General features: G+C 45.7%; 2 protein-coding genes across 6 annotated transcripts; one reads left to right on the forward strand and one right to left on the reverse strand.

The window, feature by feature from the left end:
- Positions 1-2,808: 2,808 nt before the first annotated feature.
- On the forward strand, positions 2,809-4,125 carry LOC124654058 (chlorophyll a-b binding protein 1B-20, chloroplastic-like). Its single transcript, XM_047193097.1, has 3 exons — positions 2,809-3,088; positions 3,191-3,606; positions 3,689-4,125. The coding sequence occupies exons 1-3, from the start codon at positions 2,901-2,903 to the stop codon at positions 3,853-3,855; spliced, it is 771 nt and encodes a 256-aa protein (XP_047049053.1). The 5' UTR covers positions 2,809-2,900; the 3' UTR covers positions 3,856-4,125.
- A 16-nt stretch (positions 4,126-4,141) lies between these two features.
- Positions 4,142-7,604, reverse strand: LOC124654057 (O-fucosyltransferase 39-like). 5 transcript variants are annotated; one of them, XM_047193092.1, is made up of 10 exons: positions 7,470-7,604; positions 6,796-6,858; positions 6,634-6,715; positions 6,481-6,542; positions 6,291-6,379; positions 6,002-6,205; positions 5,478-5,736; positions 5,145-5,372; positions 4,875-5,072; positions 4,142-4,793 (listed from the first exon to the last, which is right to left on the reverse strand). In XM_047193092.1, exons 1-10 carry the CDS (start codon positions 7,602-7,604, stop codon positions 4,584-4,586), a joined length of 1,530 nt encoding a protein of 509 aa, XP_047049048.1. In that variant the 3' UTR covers positions 4,142-4,583. The 5 variants fall into 5 exon arrangements, with proteins under 5 accessions (XP_047049048.1, XP_047049049.1, XP_047049050.1 ...); XM_047193093.1 differs by having other exon boundaries at positions 7,258-7,563; XM_047193094.1 differs by having other exon boundaries at positions 7,263-7,562.
- Positions 7,605-11,298: the final 3,694 nt, after the last annotated feature.

Genomic DNA, 11,298 nt, shown 5'->3' on the forward strand with positions numbered 1-11,298 from the left:
GAGCCAAGGCTCTTGTTTGCATCTTCATTTGCCATTTGTGAATTAACATGTGATCTACGTGACTGGTGTTTCTATGTGGGGCCATGTATCTCTCTATGAGTTTGCATCTAAATGAACATTTCATATAGCCATGGGAGGATGGCGTCAGGTGGTGATCACCATCAAGATTAAGAAGCGCAAGTTCAAGATGAGCATCTCAAAGAGATCATATGCTTGAAATTTGTAATTCATTTAGTAGTAATGGATCTATGAAGATGTACCTAAGTGAGGTTTCCCCTAATGGAGGATGGGAGCAATTTGTGAGACTTTACCATGCGAGTGCAATCAAAAAAAGGTGTTCCAACTTGAGGCAGGAATGACCATCACCATCTAACTCAAGGGAATACATGAAAGGCCAATGTATGACCTCAAGGTATCAAGGTGGTTGCTGACAAACTGGATTATAGGATCAAGGACGCTCTCAAGCATGTAGTTTGATCGCATCATTCATAGAGATCTCAAACGGGTTGCACCATGTTTCTTGGTTGCCATTTGGCTTTTCCTCCTGTAAGGTTTTAGAGCTTGTCGTTATCTTTAAGGCAAGCTTTATTTTATCAAAAGCAAATCACATATCAAAAACTTGTTGCACTTACGTTGGAGGTTATGTTCTATCATCTTTTATAGAGAGACCAAACCTTTCATTTTGTAATTTTTTCCTTTGGTTTTATTTGGTGTTTCTCTACATGATGTTCTAGAGTTTATCAAACAAATCCGAGTTTATTGAAATCGAAGTTCGTATGAGAAACTTTTGGAATCTTTAGTACCTATTGTCATGTAATTCATGACCTACTAGTGCGGATATCTAGACCCATGTACTGTTCGGGACTATACCGTGATAAAACTCGCCTATACTTTCAGGTACTTCACCCAGACACTTTTTTTTTGTTCGGACGGCCGGACATATCTGGCCGAGCGAGATTGTCTGTCCTGCATAGCCGTAGTGATTGGATTTAGTGGGGGCTATATAAGGGGCCTTTTTACACAATGGTTCGCCAAGGCTTGAGCAAGTTTTTGCCACCACAATTGCCCTCCGTTCCTATATATAAGCCATATAGTGTTTTGAGAAAAATTCCAGAATATAAGGTATATTGCATTGCCCCGCTTGTATGGACAATATTTTTCCAGATTTGATTAGGTTTGCTTATCTTATGCAAAGTCCTCTATTAGCTTACGTCAATCGCCTATGGTTAAACCTAGACAAATATGGTGTATTTTTTTTTTATAAATATGCATTCTTTAATTTCCGTGCTAGAAACTATATGGCTTATATCTAGGAATGGAGGGAGCAGTATATATTACCCTGGCCGTTATTATTGCATCTATTTGAGGAAAGAGAGGAGATATAGACATACTATTCCACCAATCAATATCTCTTCTACACGGAGGCGCGTTTGGATATAGAATTTGGAGTAATTTTATGATATCCTCCTGTGTTATTTCTCTCGTAATCCCGCATATATAACATTTGTTGATTTGGTGAGATTTAATAGTGAAAGACTTGACCACTTCTTGTATTCTTACCATTGCATTTGGTGCGTCAGTTTGCGTTATCCATGATGGTTTGATTGGGTGAAAGTTTTGGAGCTTTTTTACATTTTTGTGTTTTTGGAACCTTAGATGGTTGGTGTTGTCGCAAAGCTCAATCTTTTTGGTGGAAAGCTTTGCTGGTTTCTTAGGAATCTCTAATTAAATTGCGGAGGTCGTTCCAACCTTGATACAACTGTTACATTTGCTTCTGAAAAGACAACATATGGTGGATCGAGTCACCTCACATTATGTGAGGGCTCGAGGAGAATAAAGTTCTCGAGGAGAATAAGGTATTCCTACCAGTCTCGCATGTTTTTGCTAGGTTGCAAGTGAAGCTATACCCTAGACATATCTTTTTCTTGTTATTCGTCACAATCCTCACGTTTATGCAAGTAGCTTTTGTCTAGATGAACAAAATTATGCTATTTTCCATGAAACTAGAAGCATGCTATATAAAACATCTTGTTTGACTATATAACAACCGTTGGACACCTGTTTTTTTCCCGCGGTATTGGCAGCTTGGGTAGAAATGGGTCTGGACGATCTAATAGGTTGATTGGGCCAGCCAAAAGACAATGTAGGAGGATTCATATTTTTGTAAACTATGTCAATATGTGAAGCTATAATTTTACGAACTTTTTTTTTGCAAAACACACTACAAACGCTTATAAATACATGTGTACACTCACCACTACGAACCACGTACGCACCCTACTCCTATGAACATCGTATGGAGAACATTTCGTTCTTATGAGATATCAAAGTGTCAAACATAGGGTTTGATCTTTGGTGAAAGGTATCACTGCCATTTTAACCAACCATAGGTTCATTCTTTGTATTTTTGTAGGCTTGTATTACATGAGCTGAATTCGGCAGCTCACCTGATGGAAAAAAAACTAAGGGTTGAAAGTTGAAGCAAGCACACTCGGTAGGGCCACGGCCATCCACACTATCACGGATCGCCGAAACGTGGCAGCCAGGTCAACCGAACGTGCGTTTCCAGGACCAATAACAACCATCGTTTTGATTCCGCACTATCCATCATCCAGATAACGCAGGATACCCCTCCCGATTCTCCCACTTGGTCCATCTATCCAATTTCCACCCACAGGCGAATCCCAGCCGTCAAACGCCGCCACCACCCCAAGATCCACCGTCCGTCCCAACCGCACGGCCCCAGCCGGCCATAGCCACCAGCCGAGCGGAGCTCAATACAAAACCAATGGCAGCGGCCAAGAAGCAGAGCCACACACACCACGCGCGGTCACCGACTACTCCTCCATTGCCGCAGTGTGCCGGACTCTCCAGTCTAAACAGCCAAGGAGAAGGAGAAGATGTCGTCGGTCAGTGCCCGCGCTCCCGTGGCCGCTCTCCGGCCGTCGGCGTCGTCACCGAACCCCCGGTTCCTCGGCGACTCCGGCCGCGTCGCCCTTGCCAAGTCGATCGCACGCCGTGACGTCGCCGTCCAGGCCAAAGGCGCGTGGCTCCCCGGCCTCGCTTCCCCTACCTACCTCGACGGCAGGTGAGCACTCACATCACTAGAACATGATACATTTCTGCCATGCGTAGCTGCTGTTACATTTCTTACGACCGTTTGTACTAATGATGACGATGATACATGCAGTTTGGCTGGTGACAATGGTTTCGACCCGCTGGCGCTGGCGGCGGACCCGGAGGACCTGCGGTGGTTCGTGCAGGCGGAGCTGGTGAACGGGCGGTGGGCGATGCTGGGCGTGGCCGGGATGCTGATCCCGGAGGTGCTCACCAAGGCGGGGCTCCTGAACGCGCCCGAGTGGTACGACGCCGGCAAGGGGGAGTACTTCGCCTCCTCCTCCACGCTCTTCGTCATCGAGTTCATCCTCTTCCACTACGTGGAGATCCGGCGGTGGCAGGACATCAAGAACCCGGGCTCCGTCAACCAGGACCCCATCTTCAAGAGCTACAGCCTCCCCGCCCACGAGTGCGGATACCCCGGCAGCGTCTTCAACCCGCTCAACTTCGCACCCACCATCGAGAACAAGGAGAAGGAGCTCGCCAACGGTACGTCCTCGTCTCATCGTGTGCTTCAGCCACCGTCTCTTCTGAACCCTCGGTTTCTCACTCCTGTTTGCTGAACTTTCAGGGAGACTGGCGATGCTGGCGTTCCTGGGGTTCCTGGTGCAGCACAACGTCACAGGGAAGGGCCCGTTCGAGAACCTGCAGCAGCACCTGGCTGACCCGTGGCACACCACCATCATCCAGACCTTCTCCCAGGCACCGGTCGAGGAGGTTGCGGCCGCTTTGAATTGATTCATCTTGAATTTCCAGAGCAAATTCTGTTGGTTCTTCGAAAAAATGGAGCAGGGGAGGGGATGTACAGTGTGGTGGAGGGGGTGTTAGGTGGACCGTTTGCACGATTAGGTGGACAGTGCAAAACCGTGTAATCTTAAAATTTCAGGTGGTGAAACTTTGTTCTTGTGGACCTCTGGGGTTCACCAATGGCTTCTAACTGAAGTTGTACCTGTAATATCATTTTTCAGTGTTTTTTTGTTTCAACATGGCAAGGGATAGTTTGAATCATTTGTCTCGAATTCGATGGAATAATATACTGATTACCGAAGTACAAGTGTAGAACTGCATAAAACTGGATACCAGTAAACCAAAGTTGATGTAGAACAGCGGAAATGCAATGTGTTATCACTTGTCACAGTTCACAAGCAAAGAATCCCTGGTACTTACATCTGCGGAGGTTGCAAAAGGAGAAAAAGGCTTACAGTATATCGAATCACAGATATACAACATCAGTCGCAAAACTACAACTTCGTGATATGGAACACGAGTTGACAGGACACAATTACACTCTTTCAACAATGTGTTAATGGATGAGCCGACTGACTCAAACAGAACTTCAGAACTAGCATTTGTACTCGCATCAGCTTTTCCTACTTAGCAATTGAAAGCAATTTGAACTACACCGTGACATCAGCTGTTGGTCCAGCAGAATTCTTTTGCTGGTGGACTGCAGAGAACTACACGACCTACCCTTGGCACATACAATCTGGGGCAGGGTAAGTATAGATAGACTGCGTTGGCTTCCTCAGCCGGATTTGCCCATATCTACCCTTGTGGCCTGCCTGTACAGCCTGCTGAAACCCTGACCATTCCATGCTCTTGTTCACAAAGACGTGTCCAAGCAATGCCATGTTTGGCCTTATCGTCTTCAAATTCCTATAGGCCCGGTGAGCCAGCTAGATCAACAATGACCATCTAGTCAGGACTGTTAGAGACAGAGGAGTAATCTAGTTAATACAGAAGCCAACAGAACTTACCAGTGCATTATGCATATTGCCAGGAGATGCTGAGATGAAAACGTCACTGTGCATGCTGATATAGTAGTCAAGAGCTGCTAGCACAGAAGCCTTCCCTTCAACCTTGGCAAGTTCATCTTCAGACGCAAGGCTCCTCTTGTCTTCCATCAGTGGGAAAAGTTTGCGCAAGCTAGAGATTCTAGCTTCACCACCATACACCTGAATAGGTATTGTATATTAGAACTTTCTATGTTCACTACCAAGAATGAGTAAGCGCACAGAGAGTCAAACCTTGTGAGAAGCAAGATAAAGTCGAGTGCTGTTGTCAAAGCCAAGCGCCACTAGTATCAGTCCAATCTCTTCTGGAGTCAATGGGCAGCGGCCTGTGTTTCGAAGCTCCTCATCAGTTAGCTGTGAATTCAATACCCTCCCTTGCCAGATAACTTGCCTGTACTTAGCCAGAGCTAACTTTTCAGCTCTACCACCGCCAAAGTCACAGGCAGAATGTGCAGCCATATCCTGGAAAATATAAGGTCAGCTTGAGATGTTTCAGAGTAGCGATTCCCTGAAGACAACAGAGAATACACATAGAAGTTCCAATATTGCAGAAGCCCTTCCATTTACCTTATCGAAGCGGAGATGTAAAACAGCATATTTTCCAGCCTGGTTCGTGTTTTGTTCTACACCTTGTTGGGCTAATTCAGTAGAATGCCCCTGGACTGGAGATCGCAAACGTTTCTCAAGAGTCCTCCCCAGTGAGATAATGTCAGGCAGAAAAACCAGCGCTTCAAAGTTAACTTTACAACGCAGACGTTGAATATCCGCAGGCAAATCATCAAATGCAAGGCGGTGAGAAAATGGGGCAATGGCAGCAATACCGTAGCTGACAAGGAAACAGCAGGTACATGAGATTGTCGGTGAAGGTTTCTCCTCACAGAGTAACCAAATAATGAAGTTAGACAATAAAGAGTTGCATGCTAATACTATAGAACTAGCTCAGTGGCCATCAACCTGGGTTAAACATGAACAGCTGATTCTTAGCATTGTTATGCAATGCAATATATGTCAAACAGCTATCGTTGCGAAGGGTATTACAGATATTCTTCACACAGAAAGAGTTTGGAGAAGTGACTATATGACAAACAAACCTTCGCAGAATTGGACCGACATTCTCTATATACCAACTAGCTGAGGCATGAAGAGGTGCAGTTTTTATTCTTGTGGCACGGATTCCTGTGCCATAGAACTCTCTTGTGCTCCATGAAAATTCTTTTGGCAGATATTTCACTATTGAAACCTCACGTCTTAGGGTGCTGATGAAGTGATCCACATTAAAAATATCTTCGAATGAGCTGCAGTGGTGAACCCAATTTACTTCCAATTCAACAGTAGAAGATAAAAATTTAACAGGATAGTACTCTGAAACTATAAAACCACCTTGAGTCTTTCCAAACAGGGTTTACTTCAAGATGTGGGATCACAAGAGTAGCATTCAAAATCTTAGCAACCGCAACTGCATCACATATCTAGAGAACAAAAAGAAAGAGCTCAATGATCTAAAGTCTCAACCAAGCAAGTTAATCTTAAAATCGAACACCACGAGATTGGTACGGAAGAAGTGCATTACCCCCATTCTTTGCTGGTTCAGTCCACCATCAAGAAATACTTGGATGTATCCAAAAGGTAAATCTACAATTTATGAAGCCAAATGCTTAGAAAACTGATTTCTATCACAGCAGGAGACATATTGTTACCTAACCATGTTATCTCAGAAAGTTACCATGAGCGCCCGGTGACTTTAAGCATGGTTTCCACCCCTGATAAGGCAAGGGTGTCCACAGATCTCTCTTTTGTTCATCTGGCTGTACAGAAAGCAAGTTACAACTTACAAATCGATTTCAATGTAACCATTCCAGTTTTCATCTGAGTTGTGAGTACTCACGATTGTCCATTGCAAAGCCTGATTCAAAAGAGACTCGTGCATTGGCTTAGGGGCATTCCACTCCTGCAGTAGATTGATATTTTCCACATTATATTAACCTTAAAAATATAATTTGCAGAAATCTTTAGTACTAAAATCTACTTGAGCTGCAATCTACATAACCAAAGGCCACATTAATCCAGTACCTATGTTATACCCAATACTGTCAAAGAGGCCAGATAGAGTCTTACATTTCTGCATATTGCATATAAATCGAGGAACGGAATATTGTAGACCACTTTCCAAAACAAAATATCAGATGCACATACACTGGCATGATGTTATCCACTAACAGAATCCAGATCTTTACATAGCTTTGCACACGTACTTCTTCCAGGCAACTACGCATCAATACAATAGAACATACACTAACTCAACTAATTTAATTCGTAGAACAAGATTTAAAGAAAATCATGAATTCACCACACCACGCCATTTCACCATCCACACATAATCCTCCCCAGCCGCACCTATAGAATATATCCAACTTCCGCGCATCCCAAACAATCGAGCTCCGCAGAGTAGAAAAGTAGAAACGAGAATCGTAACAAGTAGCTTGAAAAGCCAAGTAGATCGCCAATATCACGCTACACCGGCTCAAATCGAACCGCCAGAGAAGGAGGAGGGTGACGCACTGAGAATAGGGAAGGGAAGGCGCGGCCGAGCGGGGAGAACAGCGCGGGGAAGATAGCCGGGAGGAGCACGACAGCCGCTGCAGCAGCCAACGCCGGGGCCCTCGCCGGAGACGGCGAAGACGACGGCCTCCGCATCTCCCGTCTCTGATGCGAAGACGAGGTTGAACTGAAGTCTACAAGGCCGCAATAATGGACTGAGATGAGAAAAGCCCGCTAAGAGGAAGAACTGGGCTTATATTCATTCGGCCCATCCTTTCGACTCTGGCAAGCGGGATTTTTGCAGAAAAGAAGATAAGAGACATTCAGAAATGCATTTTTATTCCCATGTGCAAATGCTTCTACCATCGGGGAAAATATTTTAAAATGTTAAAATTTATCTGAAAAAAAATTTCGTGTGTACATATTGGTATCTATGTTCACACACCAAATTTCATGGAAAGTGAACTATTTTTGTGTCATGTGTAAAAGGTTAAAGAAATCTCTCGTGAAGAGCTTTTTTAGCACGGAATTTTTCCTTTTTTTATATTTCACACAAAATATTGGTTTTTCGCAAAATGACTTTGCCGGCACATAAAACATCGAGATAAATGCACGACACAACTAATAACGGAAATTTCCTTTTTTTATGTTCCTTGTAATAAGACAAATTTCGGCGCTCCAACACAACTATTCACGGAATTTTAAATTAAAAATCTTGAGAGCCGGTTGCACAAACTACAAACCATTCTCACTTTTGAGCTCCTCATGTCAAGATTTTCAAAACCACATTCCATATTAATAGGTTTCAAGAAACTTTTTTTTTACTTCTAAACTACTACAGATGTACTCGAGTTTGTATGTAACTTTACTCATTTTTTTGGAGAGGTGTAATTTGGTTAACCGTTTTTGGATTGGATGAGAGTGGACACAAGAGGGAGGGGAGAAGCAGTTTTCCTTTTTTTTAATTGATTTTTTAAACAAAATATCACGAGAACCGTTTGTCCAAATTATAAACCTACGTAATTTTGATTTTTTATGACAATGGGAAGTGGACTTAGGGGCTGACTCTACCACTAACCTCCTAACCAATCTGTTTTTTGAGCTCTTCTTGTCAAGATTTTCAAAATTATATCTCGTGTAATAGGTTTCGAGAAACTTTTATTTATACTTCCAAAACTAGCATAGATGTACCTGGATTTATATGCAATTGTGCACGATTTTTCACACAGGTGTAGTGAGAGCTCATTTCCCCCTTTTCCTTTCTCTCTCCTAGCTAGAGCTCCTTCGAGGGAGCCGGGCCGAACCAAAGCCGATCTCCCCGGCGCTGCCGGTAGAGATGGGTGAAGGGGAGGCGCCGGAGTAGATAGAGTAGGTAGATTTAGTGGATGTATGCCGGTAGGGGGACTTGATGCCCGGTAGTGGGAGCGGTGGAAGGGATCTGGCCGCCTGGATCCCAGCTAATTTAGGGTCTCTCTTGCTTCCTCTTCCTCTCCGGTGGTCGGAGGGGAGAGCGAAGAAGACGACTGACGCTCCCTTCTATAAAAGAGTGGCGGTGTACCATCTGCTGCAGCGCGACTGCGGTGGGCGGCGTCTTTTCCTGGCCGGCCGTGGAGGCGAGGAAGCTCAGCCGCGTCGTCACCAACGCGTCTGCTTCCTGGAGGTCTTATCCCTGCTGCTTCTGGTGTGGAGGTAGCACACCAAAGTTGTTCCTCTCGGTCGGCCGTGGCGGCGAGGGTGAGGACAACGATGGTGTTGCTGCTTCCCTGCACTGGTGGCGGTGTCACAAGTTCTTTAGAGCTGCGCCTGCTTCATCAACACCGCCGGTTGGGGTGGTGTTCTTCATCAGCAGGGGATTTCTGCCGGCGTCATCGCCCTGCCCCTGCATCATACGGCCGAAGGGCGACCCTTCTCCAGGAGATCTTCCTCCAAAGGGAGGCTTTGCTCCGGCTCGTCGTCGACAGTACTGGCCGTTCGTGCCCCAAGTGGCTTGTTCCCCGGTGGCGTGGATGGCAGTCGATGGCGGAGCCCGTTCTCCGCCGAAGACCAGGGACCTGATCGTGTTTTCACTTTATACGTTAGGGTTCCGTATGCAAAATCAAAGGGCTGGTCCATTATTTCTTGTTCTTTCGAGGCCCTTCTTGTAATTTGGTCTGTAACCGTGTTGACTTAATGCAGCTCTCGGCCCTTTAGAACCTTTCCTATTAAAAAAAACACAGGTGTACTCTGATTTTAGCGCACTTTGTGGGAAGGGGATGAGAGACATGGTGACATGGAAGGGGTGAGATATAGAGAAGCGCGCACTAGAGGTGCAGGCGGCGCCAGGGCCTACACATGTCCCGTACGCCGATGAGCCCATATGCCACAAACGTTGCATTATTTATTTTACATTTGAAGTCATTTCAACTTAATAATGTTTGGATAAACCTGATACTTTTAGAACCTGAAAAACTGAAAGGCAAAGATTATCACGTGCATACATAAAATTTTAACTGTTTGTATTAAAGTGTTCATGACCATTTCAGTCTCTAAAAATATCTTGGCAGGGAGGTGAACCGTAGGTTTATCTTCGAGTTGGTGGCATTGCTCGTCCATTATTAGTTTTGACTTTTGATGGGTCGAATATGCACTTGAATAGCCTAGGTAGCGAAAGCCCACCTCTCACGAAAATTACAAAAAAAAAATCCCTAATTTGAGGTATCGCGTTTGAATTCTTCATTCGTTTAGTCAAATATCACCTACCATTGATGACGCTTTCAGTTCATTGCTGCCTTCGGTGATAATAATTTGAGGCCCTTCATAGCATCTCAAACAGCACGCTAAATCGCCCTCGCGCAGTAAAAAAAGAATTTTTATGCGCGCAGGTTGCTCAAATAAGCGCCGAAAATCGAGCGAGCGGGATATTTGGTGCACGTGGTACAACAAGTGGTAAAACGAGCATGTGCGCGCGCGTTTCCGTCGCCGCTGAATCCTCCGCCCCTTCTCCTCTAGCGTCGTCACCGTGCCTTGTTGCCTACTACGACACCGAAAACTGAGGCGGCGCCACTCTCCGTCAGTCGCTGTGTGTTGAACCGGCTGAATCGCTTTCCCGACAGTGCCAATCGGCCGTGCCGTCGCCGGTCTACCGGCCAAGCCGTCGCCGCGCCAAGGTCGTGTCGCTTCAGAAGCGCCTCTCCCACGTGCAAGGTGCCTGCAAGGTGGAAGGTATGCCACGCGTTACACTTGCAGATAATTTGATTTTTTGATTTTTGAACGGGGAAGGGCCCCGAAAGGCCCAGAAACTGCATTAACCAACGGTGGTGAGCATACATATTATTACAACAAGGACCTCTAAAAAATAAATAATAACAATGCCCTGAATTCTTGCACAATATACCCTATCTAAATCTGCAGAAAAGCCATCAAGTCCATCTTCTTCACCACTAGCGCTGCTCAACCTGCGAGCACGACAACTCATCCCAGAGCCGGGGACGAAAACACTTGGTCTGAGGTGATCTCGAACCGTCGCATCGAGGTAGGAAGGCCTCCACTCAAGGAGGTTGAAAACGCACCTGCGCAGGAACTGCACCGGCGTGTGGAGTGGCCGCCATCTCGGCCAAAGATCACCACAACTGAACCTTGCTGCAATGTAGGAACTCCACGAGGCAGCTTCCTCCATCTTCCCCGGAGCACCAAATCTCGCGAGGATCTTCCTTGCTCCGCCTCCATGGCGGTCAACACAGAAAACTCCAACATGATCTGGAACTCCAAAGTTGACCTTATTGACGGAGGATCCAGAGGCTCCCCATCTCGTCGCTTCCGGCTCCGACAATGCGAGCACCGCAACAAGGAGGAGGACCGCCAGGTAACACCA

The sequence above is a fragment of the Lolium rigidum genome, chromosome 5, assembly GCF_022539505.1.
Source record: "Lolium rigidum isolate FL_2022 chromosome 5, APGP_CSIRO_Lrig_0.1, whole genome shotgun sequence".
Classification (NCBI taxonomy): Eukaryota; Viridiplantae; Streptophyta; class Magnoliopsida; order Poales; family Poaceae; genus Lolium; species Lolium rigidum.